Raw genomic sequence first — 22,827 nt, 5'->3', positions numbered from 1 at the left:
TAAATAATCTCGTATGGAATATCATGTGCATCAACAACCCATTTTACCCTAGTATACATCTGATTTACATAAAACATTCCCTAATTTATGCAGATTATGCATATCGTGAGCCAATAAAAGGAAAGCATTCAACAGGCAATCCAAGCTCTGAGGACGATCCCAGGAGAGAAAGAGCTGTCCAAGAATGACAAAAAAGAAATAAAACATGGAGAGGGGGAGAATTAATTTCCCTGTAGCTGAGTTAGAAGAGATTTTTTTGAAGTTGTTAGAAAAAAAACAGTTATATAAGTGTGCTTTGTATTTTTTTTTTAAAGCATGCCTATTATGGTTTTGAAATGTGCCTAATGTTGTTTTAAAAGTCTCATACAATAGTTTTACATGCATCCAAGGTCAAAAACAATTTAATGTGCTCATAATTTAAATTTCAGCATTACCTTTTTTCTCCCAGTGTCACAAACGACTCATTCAATTATCCATTCTAAAGGATTCCTTCTAAACTCCTCCTTTCAGAGAGCATACTCTGCTCTGATTGGTCAGATGTACCAGTCTGTTGTGCTTGGTCTACCGCTGTCAGCGTGTGTCAACGAGTTTCACCTCCATCTGTTCACGAGCAGCCGATGAAGACCAGAGGCTGGTTTTTGTTACAAACCAACGTAGGTTTGTACAGGAAGTAAGTCTGGAATTACTAACGACTCCTTTCAGCTGTTCAGAATCGGTTCTTCCGTTTGGGAGTCAATAATTCCATTTGTTGTCCGCTTTGATTTTTCAAACTTTGCATATGTTTTTACATTCCCAAACAGCTACATAACACACTACATGAAAGGTAATATCTGAAAAACCATAATAGGTGCACTTTAATAATTCATAATTGTGTAGAAAAATCAACAATTTTGCACGTGTAGTTAAGTGATTTCTACATATCGTAAGGTTTTCATTTATTTTAGAACTCGATTAGGTTGGATTAAACAGAAGTCAGGTTTAATTAAAGCTTTATTTAGAAATATGTTTGCGTTTATATCATGCGGAAATAACCAAATGCTTATTTTAAAAAATAAATAAAAAAATTTAAAAAACACACGTTAGGAAAGTAATTAAACTTGTGAAAATCATAAACTTCATGAAAATTAAAAAAATATGTTTTAGTGTTTAAAAGCCTGAATAACTTGTCTGTCCAAAACATCTCAGGTCAGCTCTTGTGTTTAGCTCTTATACGCAAATGCACATAATAAAGATTTCTAATTCACAGTTATAAATCCCCTGTTTACACTATTCCTGTTACCTATAGTATCTTTTAGTTCAAGGTTACTGCATGTAAATTTGTGAATATTGTTACTGTTTATATTATACTTGCTATACTTACTATATTATTTTTGTATATTTGACTGCAGATCAAGTATTTTTCTGGATGTTAAGATGGCAGGCTCAAATGTTCATGCGCTCCTTAGAGATTTTGGTATATGCTAATTTTACTGTCATCTATTCATCCATTTTCTTTATCGCTTATACTGTACAGAGTTGTGGGGGAGCCTGGAGCCTATCCCTGGGAATTCGGGGCACAAGGCAAGGGACACCCTGGACGGGGTGCCAACCCACCGCAGGGCACAATCACACACACACCGATTGACACACTACGGACAATTTGGAAATGACAATCAGCGCATGTCTTCGGACTGTCAGGGTAAACTGGAGTACCCAGAGGAAACCCCCAAAGCACAGGGAGAACATGCAAAATCCGTGCACACAGGGCGAAACCGGAGGTGATAAGCAAACGTGCTAACCAGTAAGCCACTGTTCCCCCCTTTTGCAATGAGACTTGACTCAATTTTAAATTAGTAAGGGCCATTCTTGTTAGGAAACATTACAGGATCAGATTTATGTGGTCTAAAAAAACTGCATTGATCCTCATTCAAATATATACTCCTAAACTAAAGTGAATCAAACCCCAGCAAATGGAATCTTTAGCAGCACAGAGATACCATCTGTAAAAAGAAGGAGAGAAAAAAAACCCTGGGAAATTGCAATATAGAATAAAACTGGATTTTTAGAAACCAACTGTCTTAGAAACCATCTGAGAGGAGAATAAAGGCTACAAAAGTCACACTTCCTTTTTACGATGATATCCTATTATAGAAATGATTTTACACATGCACCCAGGCTAAAAGGATCAAATGGTCTCGTGAAATGGGTGGACATGTGTTAACAGTGTGTGCCTAGTAAATAGGTATGAGTATGAATTTTACAATTACAACTACACATACTGGTACTGCTTATCAGTTTAGTAACTTCATTGGTAGAATTATTGTTTCTTAAAATATTTTTAATATTATTAATATGTTACGCCTGATCCTGAACATGTATAGAAAGTCGTTAGGCAAGCAATCACATTCCAGGTATTAGGTTATTTAAAATGGTTTTATTAATAGTATAGCTAAATCAGTGTATCAGGAAATAAAAATAGCTATCGTGTATTAGCATATTTTTTAAATCATATTATCCATGCAAGCTCTGTAAAGGACGAGGTAGCTTCGGTTTCAACATAAGCGTGTTTGCATTATATTTATATAGATTTATACTGCGCTTGGTACATAGGTGATAATTGCATTAGAAAAATAACTCATTTTATCTCACTTACAAACTACACCTTATTGAAACTCCAGGTTTAAATGATTTCAAACCACGTGTGCCAAGGAAGGGGAGTGATAATGCTGTGTGTACCCTGCACTAACAAAAAAAAAAAAATCAAGTTCCAGCTTCTAATGACGTTGTATGCATAAGCAATTGGACTTGTTTTGTTAGCTATGTATTGAATTACACATGCTCCTTTTCCTATCTAGCTTTGGCGTTTGTCCCATTACCCCCCCCCCCCCCCACGCACATACACACACATATTCTCACTTCTCCACCTGGGTTTTCTTCTGAACTACACATACATACAAACACACCCACTTTCTTCTAAATCCTGGGTATACCAGGGTGAGCAGATTCTCGTTTATTAGAATTGTAATTCATCAGTTTGCCTGTTTCTAACCTTGAAAAATCATATACAATAAAAGAAATAGAAAATGGAGAAGCCAGTGCTGTTTTTATGTTATGACTAATTAATAGCAAGCAGAACAAAATCTAACTATATATTTTAACAGTAAGATCATGTAACAGAGATAATGTACTTAGCAGTTACATTAACTGGACTACCTTAAAAGTCAATTTTGCATAATACGTTCAAGTCAGTTTATTAGCACGAGTTTAATATTTGAGCTTTAAAGTTAAACATATATATATATATATATATATATATATATATATATATATATATATATATATATATACACGCTTTTTTTTGCTTCACATTCTCCTATTTTGCTCTAATCTACCACTCTGTCATTGATCCTCCTCCACTCAATTAATTTAAGCCCAACCTGAATTGTAGGAGGACTGTAATTGCTGCTAGTTTGGCCTGCCATTGTCTGAGTGTGTGCCTAAAAATTGCCCAGAGTACAAATCTCTATATCTTACACATAGAGTGGGTTAACACAATTTTCCCCTGCCAAGACCATTTAATCTACATTTAGGCCAGTGTTCTCCAAATGGCATGGTTACAAATCACATTCTCCTCTTTTCACCAACAGCACATTTTGAATCCTCCTCACCACTGGGAGACACTGACACTGACATCGTTGACCCTAAAACATTGTTTTGGACACTCAGATGAAAAAGAAGCCTAAAATACCTTATTTTAGGTATCAATGATTGAAAGTTCACTTGTTAGTTATTGAGGACAGTAAAGACTTTGGTGACTTAAGATTTTCTTTCCTTTGATACTTTCTTAAGACTTTCTTTCCTTTGATACTTTCTTAAGACTTTCTTTCCATTTTGATGAATATATCGATAGTCATGCTGTATGTAGTACCTAAGAAGTCTGCATTCTATAGAAAATGGTAGACTGACCTCAAACAAAAAGGATGTGTTACTAAGAAAGTATCTGATGTCACCAGGATAGCTCTAGCAAACAGACCTTTTGCTGCATACCAGACTGAGAACAGTGGTCTTATTGACAACCTCAGAAATGTCACTGGCCTGAGTGTTTATTTTTTATTTTTTATTAAAGGAGCTAGCAGGCAAAGTCAATGAGAAATCAGGTTCTGTTGTTAAGTGATATAAAACATTACAAACCAGAGTAATACAATTTGGCTTGTTATGAAGGCCTTGAACTAAACTCAGCACTGATTAAAAAAAAAACAAATTGCTTGCAGAGACAATGTACCTACTGTATGTCTCTATTAAATGGGGATATTTGAAATAAATAACTATGACCACTATACTAAGCATGCTTGACACAATCATGGATTAATATATATATATATATATATATATATATATATATATATATATATATATATATATATATATATATATAAATAAAAACATTGTGTTAGTTTATTTATTATATATGTATTTATTTATTAACTGTCCCCTGTCTCTCAAAATAGTCTGGTTTTGAGTCTAGTTCCTCTCAAGGTTTGTTCCTTTTGTCGTATCAGGAAGATTTTCCTTGCCACTGTCTCCTTTAGCTTGCTCATTACAGATCGAAATCTACATCTGGATCTCTGTAAAGCTGCTATGTCTATTGTTAATGACACTTAAAATTGATTTGAATTGAATTTGTATTTGTTTGTTAATTTATTTATTTAGCTTGGTCTAAGGTTTCAGTGAAAACATAAATGAATCAAAGGCTAAAAAAGGTCAGAACATGCTGAAAAAGATTTCCACTAAACTTTAACACCTTGATGATATACAGACACTAACATGACAGCTGACAAGGCTAGCACACGTTTTAGCTTGCAAGCAAAATACGGTGATAAGCGAAAAAAAAAGAAAAAAAAAAGAAAAATGGCAAAAGTATGGACATATGAAGCCCGATTGTATTGACTGTTTGTGCACTTACTGTATATGAGCTCAGGTATTGTACTTCCACTAGCTTTTCAAGCCTTATGCTTATTTTATTACCCCAGAGCTCTGGCCTCCCTCAGATTGTTCAATCTTTCCTGGTGGTATGTGAACGTTTGGCCACATTCGTTGGGATCTCATTTGTCACCTAAAATCTGATTGAGCTCTTATTTTTATTTTGGGTTTAGCTTATCTTTTTGTGTTTGCCCCTACCATTTTCCATATGCTCTGCCTCACCGACACTGCCATCCGGCGTGGTCCTCTCATAGGCATCCTCAGGGAGGGGGAGGGCTCCCAGCCGGGGGCCTGTGGAGCTCTTGCTGCTCGGCGTCTCCGATTCGTCAAGGCCACTGTCGTAGCAGCTCTGCAGAGAGCCCTGGTGAGGGTCCTGGGGCTGGCTCACCACCGAGAACGTCACTCGGCGGAATGGCTACAAGAGAACAGAGTGCTGCGAGTCACTGGACTGAGGAGCTCCAAGATGCAAGGAAGGTTAATTTCATTTAAAGAAGAAGGGTGCATTCTGGGGTGTCTTGCTGGATCCCAACTTATTTTAAGGGTTTTATCCTAAAACATAGGTTTCAACCTCAAGTTCTTTTTATTTAACTTTCTACTTTGAACATTTCTTGCCTCTGTAATTAAAACCCCAAATTTGTGCTTAATAGAAAGTCATAGTGAAAACCTGTGCACATACTGGCCCTTCAGGTCCTGAGTCTGAAACCTCTGGCCTACATAATTACACAATTAAATGCAGTATCTAGGCTGTTTCCTGACACAGCACTGCACTTTGGGAGTTCTGTAGAAGGAAGATTAATGTTGACCAGTTTACTAAAATAGCTAAAAGAATGGGGGGATAAAAAAAAAAAATACAATATTAATGACTTATGCAGTAATTGTCACATGTAAGGGTCTTGGGAATATGAGTTGAAAGCGCTCAGGATTAAGTAGACATGCCACACTTGGAGTAGAGGCGTTAAATATAGCTGGGTAGGTCTGAAGGACGCTAAGGTCTCCTTGCGTGGTTTACTTTATAACCAAAACAGGACAGGGGGAGTAGATAGGATCCCAGGGGAAAGATAGGATGGAACACATTGCTAGAGGCAAAAAAACAAGTGGTATGTTCATGAGCACATACACACACTTGTATAGACGCACATATTCATATTCATGCAAACACATACAGAAACATGGTCTCACAGGAATAAATGCATGCAGGTGCATCGGTTAAAAACACCCACCCCACACACACATACACACATAAGGACAATGTATAAACCGATAAAATAGCAGCTTGACTGAGAGCTTTACAAAATGGTCCTTTTTTTTTTTTTTTTTTTTTTTTTTTTTTTGCTGTCACTAGCCTCCACTATCAAATTGTGTTCCATCCATTCAGAACTCAGCAGGCTGCCTCGGCTGAAGAAATACGGTAAAGAAAAGAGATGATGAGATGGAGTAGCGTGGGGCATGCACAATCCTTTCAACTCCTCTCAACAACCACAGAGAAGTAATTTGAACAAAAACAACAGCCCTAGATATCTATTCACCACAGAACTTACCACTAAAATAAGTCATATATATGCATTGGTAAAGTGGCAAAGAAGAATACAAACATGGCCATCTTTTTCGGTTTTCCAATAAACTAATACAAGACATTCACCTTTGATAAACAGACCAGGTGTTCTATCTCTGACAATATTAGTGCAGAAGTAGGTAGGTGGACAAGCTGGGCAGGACGAGTGTGATAATGCTTTGTGGATGTTGTAGTAGGCTGCAGTCAAGGACTTCCACAGAGGCACCATGTGGTTTACTCACAATGACTGACTGAGAGAGGATTTTAGACTTGTATTATATGGTCAATCTGTTCAGAGAAGAAACATACAGAGAGAGAAATATACAGTATCTCACAAAAGTGAGTACACCCCTCACATTTTTGTAAATAATTGATTATATCTTTTCATGCGACAACACTGAAGAAATGACACTTTGCTACAATGTAAAGTAGTGAGTGTACAGCTTGTGTAACAGTGTAAATTTGGTGTCCCCTCAAAATAACTCAACACACAGCCATTAATGTCTAAACTGCTGGCAACAAAAGTGAGTACACCCCTAAGTGAAAATGTCCAAATTGGGCCCAATTAGCCATTTTCCCTCCCCGGTGTCATGTGACTTGTTAGTGTTACAAGGTCTCAAGTGTGAATGGGGAGCAGGTGTGTTAAATTTGGTGTCATTGCTCTGACACTCCCTCATACTGGTCACTGGAAGTTCAACATGGCACCTCATGGCAAAGAACTCTCTGAGGATCTGAAAAAAAGAATTGTTGCTCTACATAAAGATGGCCTAGGCTCTAAGAAGATTGCCAAGACCTTGACACTGAGCTGCAGCATGGTGGCCAAGACCATACAGCGGTTTAACAGTACAGGTTCCACTCAGAACAGGCCTCGCAATGGTCGACCAAAGATGTTGAGAGCACATGCTCAGCGTCATATCCAGAGGTTGTCTTTGGGAAATAGATGTATGAGTGCTGCCAGCATTGCTGCAGAGGTTGAAGGGGTGGGGGGGTCAGCCTGTCAGTGCTCAGACCATACGCCGCACACCGCGTCAAATTGGTCTGCATGGCTGTCGTCCCAGAAGGAAGCCTCTTCTAAAGACAATGCACAAGATAGCCCGCAAACAGTTTGCTGAAGACACGCAGACTAAGGACATGGATTACTGGACCCATGTCCTGTGGTCTGATGAGACCAAGATAAACTTATTTGGTCCAGATGTTGTCAAGCCTGTGTGGCAGCAACCGGGTGAGGAGTACAAAGACGAGTATGTCGTGCCTACAGTCAAGCATGGTGGAGGGAGTGTCATGGTCTGGGGATGCATGAGTGCTGCCGGCACTGGGGAGCTACAGTTCATTGAGGGAACCATGAATGCCAACATGTACTGTGACATACTGAAGCAGAGCATGATCCCCTCCCTTCAGAGACTGGGCCACAGGGCAGTATTCCAGCATGATAATGACCCCAAACACACCTCCAAGATGACCACTGCCTTGCTAAAGAAGCTGAGGGTGAAGGTGATGGACTGGCCAAGCATGCCTCCAGACCTAAACCCTATTGAGCATCTGTGGGGTATCCTCAAATGGAAGGTGGAGGAGCACAAGATCTCTAACATCCACCAGCTCCGTGATGTCGTCATGGAGGAGTGGAAGAGGACTCCAGTGGCAACTTGTGAAGCTCTGGTGAACTCCATGCCCAAGAGGGTTAAGGCAGTGCTGGAAAATAATGGTGGCCACACAAAATATTGACACCTTGGGCCCAATTTGGACATTTACACTTAAGGGTGTACTCACTTTTGTTGCCAGTGGTTTAGACATTAATGGCTGTGTGTTGAGTTATTTTGAGTACAAATGTGAGGGCTGTACTCAGTTTTGTGAGATACTGTAGATAGAGAGAGATTCATCTGCGGATAGAAAATTTAATTTGGATGCTTTAATGAGCATTGTAGCTTTATAATTAAACTACTGACTCTTGCACATGCTGGAAGAAGAGAGATGAAAAGTGGTCCTGCTGTCTTCTGTCTTTTTCTTTCGTTTCCTCTCTCCTTACCTCCTTCTCTCCCTCCCTCTCATTCTCTCTCTCTCTCTCTCTCTCTCTCTCTCTCTGTATCTGTCACCATTTTAGCATCACTTAACAAAAGAATCAAAATACTGTAATAATTACACCCGCCTTCAGCTTCTCTCTTTCTCACTCTCTCATACGCAAAACATCCATCCATTTTCTGTACCGCTTATCCTTACTGGATCATGGGGAACCTAGAGCTTATTCCAGGGGGCATGGGCCACAAGACAGGGGACGGGGTGACAATCCATCCCAGGGCACAATCACACACACATTCATACACTATGGACACGCCAATCAGACTACAATACATGTCTTTGGACTGGGGGAGGAAACCAGAGTACCCGGAGGAAACCCCTGAAGCACAGGGAGAACATGCAAACTTCACACACACAGGGTCACGGCAGGAATCAAACCCTCAACCTTGGAGGTGTGAGGAAGATATGCTAACCACTAAGTCACCGTGCAGCCATACGCAAAACACCAACACACATACTCATCAGCAACAAGACGACCAACTACTGACTGAAAATAAAGGTGAATCATTCTACAAAAGAAGGCAGTATGACAGAAGGGACAGAGAGAATTATTCTTTGAATTTCTGTTATTTGTTTGTTTGAAAAGGTACAACTGTATGCAACACTGTAGATCAATGTTTCTCAAACATTTTCACACCAAGGACCACTTAACCAATTTTTTTTTTAAATCATAGACCACCTAGCCCCTAATTTCACCCAAAACAATATGCAATTTATCATTATAGCCTGTTGCAAATTAGCCTAATTTTAAATGACAGTTTAACAACCCATGTTGTGTTGTTTCTGTTGCCATCTCAATGGGAAGAATGTAGCTGCTTTTGCTGAGACATCAATGAGTCAATGTCTGGTTCAAAACTGGAGAGTTTTAGTCTTGGCATCATTGATCTGGCTTCGCTGTTTTGATTTCAGACCAACAAACAAGGAAAATCTAACTTCACAGTTGTAGTTGGTTGGAAACGGCATCAACAGTTTCAGAGCAGAGTCAGCCAGCTCAGGATGCTCAGGTTGGATGCGGACCCAAAGTCCGTCAAAGATTTCTCTCTAAAAGTCATCTTCAGCTCTCCATCTGATGCAATTTCCAAAAGGCTGTCAATCTCTCTTGCTGAAAGCTTGGAACTGACATGTTCAATGTGTATTTTGTCCCCAAATGGATTTCTGATCCACTCAAAGCTTACATCCAATTCTGGGAAATATCTTCTGAATTGCGAGTGAAGAGATGTTCCTTGAAGGCTGCAACTGTATTGTCATCCAGCTCCTTTTCAGCAGTGAAGAGAAAATCCATGAGTATCGGGAAACAATCAAATTCTTGACGTTTGAGACAGGCACACCACAATTCCATCTTGATGTGTGCAGCTTTGAGTTTGTCCTGGACAGTAAAGATGGCGACGGCTTTTCCTTGCAGCGCTAAATTCAATTCGTTGAGAGTGGTGAAAACTTTAGCCAGTTATGCCATTTTCGCAAGCCATAGAAAGTCATGGAGTCTGTCATACAGTTCATCACTTTGATGCAGGAATAACTTGACCTCATCACACAGTTCAAATAGATGGGTGAGTACTAAAAAGAAAGCCAGCTGACTTCAGTATAAAAAAGGAAGTTCCCTTTCAAAGGGAACTCCACGTTACATTTAGCATAACGCTATGGGAGCACCCTTGCAACCAGCATCTGAAGCTTGTGTAACATCATGCCTATATATAGGCATGCTGTTATCAGGTGACATGGGAATTAAGCGCGTTGCGTGATATATATATGGCACCTGTGAACCGCGCCATCAGCCTTATTATCTTCAATGAGATTGTATGTCAGTCGTTTGTGTAAGGAAACAAAAAGATGCTTTATTCCCCCTCTATCTTTTCTCAAAATCTCTGGACTTTTCTATCATTTTTTTTTTTTTTAAAAAGAATGAGCGAAAGAGAATTCAGAAGGTGTGTTACGCCTTGCTCCCGTTTCATCATGGGGGGGAGATGGACACACTTTCTGTGTGAAGTGTTTAGGGGTGAAGCATGCCACAGCAGCCCTCGAGGGTTCCGACTGTGAGCATTGTGAACGCTTTACAATTAGGCATCTCCGCTCGCGACTCCCTCTCTTCTTGGCCAAAGGGAGATGAGTTTCAGAGCCTCGCAGATCTGGGCCAGCCGCTGCCAAGGCAGCCAGCTGGCTCAGGTCCTGGGGATCTCGTATGGATCTGGAAGATGCGCCGAAGACGAGCACGGCTCCATCTCTTGCTCTGTCTTCTGGGTCCAGCTCTCTGACTGACTTTGGAGCATGTCGCGACTTCTCCTTCCGCTATGGAAAGCTAAACTCTGAGCCGCTACTCTGAGGAGCCAGTAGGGGGTGCCATTGCACCAGAAACCGAGAGCAGCTCTCAAGCATATAAAGAGATGCTTGAGGTGATTACTAGGGCAGTTGAAAAGCTGAATATAGACTGGCCCAAGGAAGTGGCTCGTAGCAGAGGAAGTGGCTCATAGCAGAGAGGAAGTGGCTCGTAGCAGGCTGGATAAGCGCCTCCTCTCCAGTGAAAATAAATCTCCCTCACGCCACAGAAAACTCCCCTTTTTTCCAGAAGTGCATGATGAAATATCTGTCTTCTGGGGAAAACAATACACTAGCCGTGCTTATAACCCCGCAACTTCTGATTACTCAGCCGTCATGGGGAGTGAGCAGCACGGCTATTTAACTATGCTGAAGGTGGAGGAGGCACTTGCAAGCCACCTCTCTCCATTGACGGCAGGTAATTTAGGCACGTAAGGCCACCTCGGCATTGGTGGGCAAAGCCTATGCGGCAGCGGGTCTTGGTTGTGGGTCCCTGTGGGTACAATGGCAGTGTTGCAGGCCTACCAAGCAGACCTGCTGAGTGAGGTTGACACTGGGGATGGAATTGGGCACAAGGCAGTGGCAGAGCTGCGCCGCACCACAGATTTGTCTCTCCATGTGACCAAGCAAATGGCCCGTCATATTGGCCATTCAATGGTTAGCTTGGTTGTGGTGTAGAGGCACCTATGGCTCAACCTCTCAGGGATGGGGGACAAAGATAAGGTCTCCTTGGTGGATGCCTCTGTTAAACCTTCTGTCCTGTTCAGCGGTGTGGTTAATGCCATCGCTGGCAGGTTTTGCAAGGTAAAACAGCAAATGGTGGCGTTCAGCCAGTTCCTTCCCCGTCGTGTCAAGTTCACCCGGGCATCCATGTGTGGAGCCCAGCGCTAGTGTGAGGGAGGCACAGAAGGCAAGTGCAGCATGCCTCCCCCCCGTGGAGAGCCAGGGGGAACAGGTGGCCATAGCCGCAGCCTGATAATAGGCCTGATCTAAGAATGATCATAAAAACCAAACAGGCAAGAAAGGAGCGGTCCTGATGGGCCACGGAGGGGCGTATCAGGGGACATGAGGTTGTTAGTGTAGATAGACCCCAGTGCGACTGTAGGGCCTCCGCTAGCCAAGGCCATCCCAAGTTTTCATTCTTCTCTGGTCAGTGAGCTGTCACAAGGCAACAAAAATCTGTTGCTTTCCCTCCAACAGAATTTGGAAAAGTTAACATCACTAAAAGACTATCTGGCAGTGTGGAAACTACTGCCAAATATGTCTCCATGGGTTCTGTCTACTATAGAAAAGGGTTACCAGGTCCAGTTCAGAGCTAGACCTCCCCAGTTCAGAGGTGTGCTCACCACAGTTGTCAGCACAGAGCAGAGCCCAACATTAGCACAGAAAGTAAGATCCCTCTTGGACAAAGGGGCCATAGAATATGTACCCCATCCCCTGAGGAAGGCAGGTTTTTACAGTCATCATTTCCTGGTCTGCAAAAAATAGAGGAGTATGCAGCCAATTTTAGATCTGCGTCATCTTAACCATACTCTTCGACATACAGGTTCAAGATGCTGATTCTCAAACTTATTGTGCTAAAGATTCAGTTAGAGGACTGGTTTGTGACGATAGATCTGAAAGGTGCATATTTCTACATAGGAATATTGCCTAGTCACAGGAAGTTCCTGAGGTTTGCGTTTGGAGACAACGCATACCAATATTGGGTTCTTCTCTTCAGGCTAGCTTTATCTCCTAGCACCTTCACAAAGTGCATGGATGCTGCTCTGGCTCCTTTGAGACTCCAGGGCATCCTTGTACTAAACTACCTGGATGACTGGTTAATTCTAGCACGGGGGCAGGGAAGTAACGCTTCAACATCGAGGTGTTGTTCCCGCCCACATGAGGAGCTTGGGGCTCAGGTTGGACCTCAAGAAATGTATACTTTCTCCAGTGCAGAGGACGACTTTTCTAGGGGTTATATGGGATTCTATTATGACGAGGGCGTTTCTATCCCCAACAAGCGTAGGGTCGATCCTATCAACATTGAGCAAGAGAGACTGTTGGGCTCTTTTTTTGAACAAGCCGTACCCCCGGTATGACCGAGTGGGTAGTCTCATTCCCATAGCATTATGCTAAACACAACGTGGAGTTCCCTTTGAAAGGGAACGTCTGGGTTACGCATGTATCCCTGATCCCTGTGAAAGGAATAAGACGTTGCGTAGCTTTGTCATACCAGGGCAGGCCTGTGAATTGCATCTTCGTTTCAGATAATAGAGGCTGATGGTGCGATTCACAGGTGCCACATATATATTTATATATATATATATATATATATATATATATATATATATATATAAAATCACGCGACATGCTTAATTGCCACATCACCTGATCACGACAGGCCTATAAATAGGCATGATGTTACACAAGCTTCAGATGCCGGTTGTGCACGAGGGCGCGCCCATAGAGTTTTGCTAAACGCAATGTCTCATTCCCTTCTCAGGGAACAGGGTTACATGTATAACCCAGACGTTTTGTTTTCATTTCCATTGCTTCACATAGCGCTTTAAAAAGACTTGTGTTCAGCAATTTGCTTTTGATTTTAATAACCATTTTCACAGACTCATCCAGTACTGTTTTGAGACACTTTTTTCATAGGCAGTTGTTCTCTGTGAATGCAACAGTGGGTTGCTGTGGCATTTGGTGCTGCTGTGCTTACACGTGTGGCTAGTCCCTTGTACTTTGCTGTCATCGCAGTTGCACCGTCTGTGCATATGCCAACACATCTTATCCAGTCAAGGTTATGCTGCACATAAAATCATTTAGTGAGTCAAAAATCGCTTGCCCTGTAGTGTTGGTTGGCAGTGAACGGCAAAAAAAGAAATTCGTCATGCACTCCGCCAGCATAAATTTACCGCACAAAACAGAACAGATTTGCCTCATTCCCAATATCGGTGGACCTGTCTAATTGTAGGGAGAAATACTGGCTTTGGCATAAACGTTTCACCAGCTGATTTTCAATGTTTTTAGCCATAACTGCTATTCGCTGACGGGCACTGTCAATGGACAGAGGTAACTTGTTAATTTCAGTGCTTGCTTTCTCCCCCAAACAATATGTCAGTCATAATGTTGGCAGCTGGTTTAATTAAATTCTCACCAATGGAATGAGATTTTCCTTCTTTCGTGATCAACAGTGATACCCTGTATGAGGCTTCTGTAGCCTTCACATTTTCCCCAGGTACAAAAAACTGTGAGGCCTTCTTTGTCATGTGTGAGTTAAGTTCATCATGTTTTCTCTCAAAAAATTCAATTGGTTTTCCCATGTACTCCTTGTATTTACCTTCCAAATGCCGCTTGAGTTTCGCTGGTTTCATAGCATCGTTAGCCAATGATTCGTAGCACAATGCACAATGCAGTTTGGGATCCTCCTCATCCCCAGTCCAAAACAATCTAAATTTTATATAATCGTTATGGTATTTTTGTTTCACTTTCACACTGGATTTTTCTTCATGTCGAGTTTCACAACTTTTCCTATCATCTGGCGGCAAACCATGGGACTCAACTGCGATGCTAGCTCCACTTCCATCAATGTGTTGTACCTTGGCTGTTGTGTCAAATGTTTCACTTGATTTTCTTTTAATTGACCCTGTTTTCAGTCACATATCTATGATCTTCACAGTTTGATAAACGAGTTTCCTACATATAACTGGAGAAATTTAGTAGGCTGATTGTACATGCACACAGCAGAATTCTACATTTTCTTTAAGTCATGCTTATCGTTTTTGATGTAAATTATATAAACTGCCATATCTAACCAGGCAGTGTGCAAAATGTTGGCCGCATTGCTGAAGTCCAACAACTGTATAGTCGTTTCAAATAATACTGTTTAAATTCACATGCCCATTCATTATATTGAAATAACACCTAGAACTACATTTGGAATTGATCGTGTACTTTGAGAAACTCCATTTTAAAAATGATTTTTACTACATTTACTCGCGGACCACTAGGGGTCTCTTGCGGACCACCAGTGTTCCGCAGACCACACTTTGAGAAACACTGCTGTAGATGAACACGAGAACTGTCCAATAAAGAAATGAAGTAGCAAATATGATATATTAATCAAATCCTATTGGCCTTGTGGTCTTTTTTTAGTGCCTTGCAGTCTGTCCTCCTCCCTCCTGTCTCCCTGCCCTGTCACTTCCGCTTTCCTGAATATTAAAGGCGACAGAGTGCCATCACTCACTCCCGACGATTTATCCACCTCCTTCTTTTTTGCTCACTGTGTCTCTGATGGAGCGCTTCAACGCTCCTCATTACTCCAAATTGTGACTCTGATTTGACACGTCACTATAACCTTGGCATTTGTATTCTAATAGATTAGGAGTGGAAAAGTGAAGGAGTGTGTAAAAGCTAGCTACAAAGGTGGACCCACACTCACACACACACACCCACACAGAATGTCGTCTTACTCGGTTCACTGATGACACACACATAAATCTCATTCATCACCTCTTTTTCACAACCCCTCATACACCCACACACACATGGACACTCCTGCAGTGGCACTGGCTGATGGCATGATAGCAGTTCACCATCTTTGTTATTACTGTATATCATCATTCAGAGATGATGACAATTCACAGGCATCATTCCAGTGTCATCTTAGCACCACTCCAAGCCTACAATATTTAACAGGCCTTTTAAAACCTAGACACACAATTGCCTCTGCATTCGAAAGGTACAGTGATTTATTTATTTACTGTCCTCATGACTCAATAATGCAGCTGACTTATTCAGAAATTATGTTTGTGTTTAATTACAAGAATTGAAATGAATATTCATGTGAGCAGTCATTTATTGCATGATTAAACAGAAGCCAGTATATCTGGGAAGAAGAAAAATAGAAAGAAAGAATATATATATATATATATATATATATATATATATATATATATATATATATATATATATATATATATATATTGTTCATGTATTAAATCACCATTTTCTTTTAGTTTCTTCTCTCTATGGTGCTCTCATTCTCTTTTTCAATCTCAAAGGTAATGGTAACAGCAATCAAAATAGCCATCTTCAGATTTAAATTACCCTCAAATGAACCTGACTTCAGAAAAATCATCAAAGTATGAAGAAAGATCCAGATCCAGTGGAGGGACAATTTTATATAGAATAAATGGGTAATATGTACTGGGTGATAGATTTCGACAAGGCACAGAAGCATATGAACATGGTGAAATGGGGGGAAATTGACTTTAGAAAGGAAGAAATTAATTCACCGACTTCCTCTGGTGTAATGGATGTCTCTTAATGGCAGAGATTTTTTTTTTTTTTTTTTTTTGCAACAGCATTAGGACTCCTACAAATTTCAGAGCACATGTATTATGTCCATTATTTAAAATTAACCAAAATGGAATAGTTTTCATTTGGCTTTGTGGGATATCTGTTTTGCCAAACACCCTGCAATCATGTGGGACTGAGAACCTCAAAAAATTCCAAAATGTAATTTCTTAGAACTTCCTGAATTTGTCATTACAAAGGTGAACCTCAAAAAGAGACATACTCCAAATAAGTTAATGAATTCCTCTATATTGTTCTTTAAATGTTCTAGTGTGGTGGTCTTTCTTTTGCACCCTGCTGTGATGTGGCACAACTATGACCCTCTCGACAGAATGCCTACCTGTCTTAAGGATATATAGGTTCATTAGATGTCTTATACACACACACACACACACACACACACAAACACACATGCGGCAAGCATCCAAATAAAATGCCATCCGCACACGACCCCCTGAAGGGATTGAGGGCTCAGAAAGTGTTTAGAGAATGCATGGATTTCACTTCCATTTAGCATCTCTGTCTCTCTCTCTGTCTTTCCCTTTCTCTCTCTAAGTGATTGAGTTCTGCTGGTATGACAGGCATGGCTGATTGAATGTTGCAGTCGTTTGTGTAAAAGCTAAATGTGACCAGAGGTCTACAACATATCCATGACTGCTTTTTTAAGCCTAAGCAGAACCACATGAACATCCTACATAAAGGTCTGGCTATAATCAACAGCCCTGCCTGGTGCCTAACTCATGGTCCTAAAGCCTATCCCCATCTCATTTTCATCTCAACGTAATTGGTAGCAGACGATCAGTTGTCAGCATTACACATAGTTGGCCCAAGAAACAATTAAAGGCACCAAATATGGTAGGGACACCACAGGGCTGCAGGTAACTAATCAGAAACGGTGAGAGGCAGTGTTAGGCATGCAACTGCCTTTGAGCAGATAATTTATTCTAAACAGATATTAATACAGATATAAATAGACACACAATATTATTGTTTAATTAAAAGAATCAAGAAACAAAGCAAACAAGAAAGAAAGAGAATGTTCTGCGACAGGTAATATATACACTGTCCCATCTGAAAGTATTGGAACAACAAGGCCAATTCTACACTGAAGACATTTGGATTTGAGATCAAAAGATGAATATGAGATGATAGATCAGAATTTGAGCTTTCATTTCCTGATATGTACATCTAGCTGTGTTAAACAACTTAGACCATGGCACATTTGGTGGCAGACCAACCAATGATTTGGTGAGCAAAAGTATAAGAACCGACAGTCTTAAGTAAATAACTTCTAATATTTGGTTGTATATCCCTTGCTTATAATAACTGCATCAAGCTGGTGACCCACTGACATCAGCAAACTGTTGCATTTTCCTTTTGTGTTGCTTTTCCAAGATTGTACCACAGTTTCTTTTAGTTGGTGTTTGTTTTGGGGGGTTTCTCCCTTCAGTCTCCTCTTCAGGAGGTGAAATGCTGCTCAACTGGGTTAAGGTCTGGTGATTTTCTGAATAGGTGACTGTGCATTCTAATCAGTATATATTAATACTACCAACTGCCATATTTAGTGAAAGAAGGACACACTCTTTTGAAACCTACAATGATCTGTTGCTTTGTGTCCGTGTGTGTGTGTGTGTGTGTGTGTATGTGTGTCTGTGTGAGAGAGAGAGAGAGTAGGTACATGGACAGTAGACCTGTGTCTGTGACCTGGGACATGCCGTGATTCAGGCAATGAAAGAAAAAACAAACTGTTAGGCTTTAGTGTAATTCTGCAGCCAAGTGGATAGGAGAGGAAACGAGGAGATGAGGCAAAAAAAAGTACAAGAGGAAGAAATAACAAAAATCTGATGCTGCTAACAGATGTCCCATGATACAACATACTTTTCTTGTAAATGGAGAGAGAGAGAGAGAGAGAGAGAGAGAGAGAGAGAGAGAGTATGCCAAATGCCAGAGGAAAAATGAGAAGGGGAGCAGGAGGATGTACAGCAGACACTGGAATTCAGCCACTGCTGTCAGTGGTAGCACATGTAATTAACTATCCCTGTTCAAAGTTTCATAAGGAACCCGAAAGTGCCCCAGACACGATTATCTGATCCAGGATACACATGAGGAAGCAGAGAATCAAATCCCCAAACTCTAATCAACACTAGACAGGAATATTGACAAAATATATGGTCTATTTTCTAAAACTCACAAGGCATTTCACAGAGAAAGTAATTGAACTTATGTTGAAACTGTCCTTTGGCTCCAAAAAGAGGAGGTCGGATGACACTTTAATGCTGCTGTACACTGAGGTAATACAATATTCCTTTGAGAATGAAGTCTAGACTATGGCAATGGGAGAATGATCACAAGCTAAACATGGGGAATGTACTCAGAAGCATAAAAGAGACTGAAGTGGTTTTGCTTCAAAAAAAAAAAAAAAAAAAATCGAGAAAGGGGCTGAAAGCATTGTGTTACTCTGCAATTTGCTTGAACTTGTTCTTTTAAAAAAAGCTAATTTGGATTTAGTAAAGAGGTGGGAGCTCTGAAAAGAGACATAGTGAATATTCTTCAAAACAGCTCAGTTTCTGAGAGTTTTCCTCAATATTTCCCTCAATATGGAATAAATAAAAAAGGCGTCTATCATTCATGTTGCTGGGAGAACACTTTCACCCAGATACAAGGCTACTGGAGAGCTAAATGTGGACGTGGATACCAACCATGAGTCCTAAACAGATAAATTCATACTCCATCTCCATGGCAACTCTCACTGCAGCTCATTCTTAGGAAGTTTCCAAAGGAAGTTCAACTGTTTCAAAGTGGAAATGATGAATTAAACACTTATAAAATGGCAGCAGAATGGGGGCTCGGGGGGGTCGGGTGTATTTCGCGTGGCTAAACATGGATGAAGCCGAGATACACCCAGAAACATGCGACAGAAATGTGCATCAGTGTACATTAAAATAATCCCCTTGATCATCATCATATGTGTAAAATGAAGTATACACAGTTTTAGAGGAAAGTTTGGCTTGGAATGTGAGAGACTCATGGTTTTGGACTGTGTGCTTATGCGAGTGTGTAAGTGTGGATGTGATATGTGTGACAGCACCTGTGGTGAGAGTTTGAGAGTCTTTGTTTATCCTGGAGCTCAGGGAGTCTCAGGTGTCTGCTTTGTCTTAAAGGATGACTGGAGCTGGTCAAGCTTCATTTCTCTCCAGGTTTCCTGCCTGTGAGGACCTCCAGATGGGCTCCAGACCCCCTGAGCCCAGTTGGAGTTTAGTCAGGAGTGAGACCTCTCATCCAGTGCACATGGTAACCCAGCCAGTGAAGACTTCAAGACAAGCTTGCTTCACAGACTACCTTTTCATGAGGAGGTTGAATTTTTGATATCTTACCCAAGGCTGTTGTGATCCTAGGTCACTGAAACCAGAGATGAGCAGGCAGTGTTGTTGTTGTTTTTTTTCCCCATCATTTGCTCTTTCCTCCAGGGATCCCTATAGCACATTGTGGAGTTAGGTCCAAGCCAGGCCCCTACTTGTGATAGTCTCCTCAAATAGATTTTTTTTTCTGAGAGAATCTTTACCCACTGCTAAAGTCCCTCTTTGATAGCAGCTCACCAGGTCTAAAACTTTTCCCAAGGGCCACTCTAATCACATCTGACCCTTAAGCTGCCTTCTGTGTGGGCAAAACTCAACATTGCTGATGAGCACTTCTGAGAAGCATTCTATCCAGCGATAGAGAGAGAAGAAAAAGAGAGAAAGAAACAGCCCCTGGACATAAGATACGCTGGTGTTTTCTCACTCCAGACTCAGCCCTCTGACGCAAAAGTTCAAAGCAAGCTTTGGTGGACTTCAGTAAGCCCCGATTGAATGGAGGCTTTAGGAGGGCATTCAAGCATACATCCCTCACCTGGTCAGATCATTCAGTCCATCCGTTCTTGTGATTCTCCATTCTCTGATACTCCACTGTTAGTTTGACTCACTACAATGACTAATATCACGTCTTCCTGTTCCATTCCATTTCCACTCATGTCAACGTAGGCATTCCTTTAACCAGATGTTCAGCAAACAAAACACACATTCAAACACTGAGCCACATTCAAACACAAGCAGAATCATGAATATTTAAAGGTTTAAATTGTATTTATTTGTTTGTTTTTACAGTTTTCTTTTCTTTTTTTAACTTATTCTGCCTTCATGTTTTTTAAACTTTTGGTTTGAGCTCAGCACATATGTTAAGAATGATAAAAATTCATCATGATGGGTTTAAACCAATATGATTTTAATAGTAGTCCAGAGAACCGGTTGAGGAGCTAACAGAGGCACTCTGTTCACCCCTTTAGGTCTTTAAATGCATGAGTTGTGATTTTTCTTTTCCTCAATTTTATGATCCGAAACATGCAATCGATGCAGTACCCTTGAACTCTCTATTTATTCCTGCAGTGTTGCTCCCTAGGGCATGTATTGACCCCCTTATTGCCCTCATTTAGCAGTAAAGAATCATAAAAAATGAATCACGCCTGAGTGGGTTTCAGACTCTTAATGAATGTGTGCAGGCAGCACCTTTAGACATCAAGAATTTAGGCTATTTATGCTTCACTTACTCAGTACCTTAGTAACTCATGGATCTCCTAGTATCTGGGTGAAGTAGCTTGGAGAAGTAGTAGGTTTTTTTAAGTAGTGAAGTAGCTGTTCCCCACTTAATAGAATAAATGTATTGCTTTTTCACTTCTTTTATTTTGCAACATTGAGCCCCATTAGCATGACCAACATGTACTTAACAACAAATGAACTGACAAGAGAGATTTTCAAAAATTCGTTCCCCATTCCCCACTCTTCTATTTTAAATTGCTCAAGTAGGACTGTAACAGCAATACTAATTTGAAGAGTTGAATTTACCTCTTCAACCTCTGAACTACTCTGAATAAGAAGTGGAAGTTCCCTGAGGGTTTTTTGTTTTGTTTTTTTTGTTTTGTTTTTTACTCCAGCAATGGCAGTGAATTCAACACAAGTCTGCTAGTGCACTGTTTATCTTGATTTGTATTGGAGAGTTTAGTAATCAGCTTGAGCTTGTGCCTAGAAGCATGCAAGAGCATGTAATTTCCAGTTGGCTGGTAATGTTCTATGCTAAATGAAGTTCTTGTCCATTTTCATAGCCATTACTTAATTTATGTCTGGTACATTACTCTTGAATGCTTCTCAGTAATGAATAACAAGCATATAGAGTTGCAAGTGTTAAGTGTGTAGTGTGTTAGTTCCCTTGAACTCAAACACATCAACATCCTTTAAAGGAACCAAACCATTATCTCAGCAACCTGATGAGCACGTAAGCATCCAAGCATTCAAGTGACTTCAATGGTAACATAGGCAATAGACACATTTGTTTCTTTTTCAATCCATGCATTTGTGCATGCATAGACACTTTCTGGCCTCAACTTTCACACTCATATTTACACAATTTCATATGAGCTCTTTCTATGGAGGAAACACCAGCCATTATACTCCTCATGTGTCCTGCTACTTATCAATCACTGGCCGATGACATGCTCTGCTTCTTTACACCAAGTAAGTAGGACTCAGTGTGACTGTGAATAGCCTAGCTGACAACTGACCCACTAATGTCAGTAGGTGACACGCATCATCGTGCTGGCAGTAGTCAGGTGATGGAGGCTTATGAGTCAGCATAAACAATGGCTGTAAAAACCCCCGGGGCAGAGGAGATCTCACTAATCACATAATGCAGATTCCTGCAGGTCAGACACACAGAACCCCTCTCGATCTGATAGCGGTCAACATGATTTCGCTCAGCACAATCTATGGGAGAGTGTGACACCATAACACACACACATCTGACTTCTAACTAAATCACTGCCAACACTTCAATCGAATTATGATCATCTTACACAGCTGATAAACGCTATTGGGATGGTGAATTCCACCAATCCAAGTCAGACGACGAGAGAAAGTAAACGTTCCAATTCATCTTTCTCTGTGCCAGGATTTAAGCATCGCTTAGATGAAACGTTACCTCTCACTTTCAGATAACGCAGCAGGACCAAATGACTTTGTCTCATCCAAGCTGAAATCTGAGAGACAGACACCCACCATTATCGGTCTCAAATCCCACACATGGACAGGTATTACAGAAGATGGCTGCTGAGCAGACTCTTTGGGGAGATGCAGTAAGAGGAGAGCGATGTAGTGAGCACTGCCGTATCCATCACATTGTGAAGGCGGTTACGCTGCGGCTGCATGTCCGGACTGTGGTGAAATAAGATATAACCACAAATGGGGTGACAACTGGAAGACTGGGACGGGAATAGACTTAGAGACAGAAGTGTGGATGTGAAAAGAGACTGGGTTGGAGGTGGAGGTTGTCAGGTGAAAATGTACAGAACAGGTCACGTGTCTTCTCACGTCTCATCACTCTGTGCTGAGTGGGGCTGCACATACACTGGAAAACACATAGAAGCTAAAACCATGTAAGGAATAACATAATAAGTGACAGAGTGGTGTGATGTCACCATGAAGTTCATTATTTTCAATAACAGCAATTCCTGAAGGATCTTATTCCTAGTACAGTATATTCACCGGCAATTCGTCAGTGCTATGCAA

General features: G+C 40.8%; 1 protein-coding gene across 3 annotated transcripts in view; it reads right to left on the bottom strand.

The window, feature by feature from the left end:
* The window catches only part of pcdh7b (protocadherin 7b), a 164,757-nt gene that overhangs the window by 73,618 nt on the left and 68,312 nt on the right, over positions 1 to 22,827 (bottom strand). Inside the window, exon 2 of one of the 3 annotated variants that reach the window (XM_053629234.1) lies at positions 5,158 to 5,374. The exons of 1 other annotated variant lie outside the window; for it this stretch is intronic. In XM_053629234.1, the coding sequence (XP_053485209.1) occupies positions 5,158 to 5,374 (217 nt within the window). The remainder of the gene's footprint in view (positions 1 to 5,157; positions 5,375 to 22,827) is intronic. One more of the 3 variants, XM_053629235.1, reaches the window with a different exon arrangement.

This window comes from Ictalurus furcatus, chromosome 7 (assembly GCF_023375685.1).
Source record: "Ictalurus furcatus strain D&B chromosome 7, Billie_1.0, whole genome shotgun sequence".
In the NCBI taxonomy this organism is placed as follows: Eukaryota; Metazoa; Chordata; class Actinopteri; order Siluriformes; family Ictaluridae; genus Ictalurus; species Ictalurus furcatus.
This window is presented reverse-complemented; position numbering and strand designations above follow the sequence as displayed.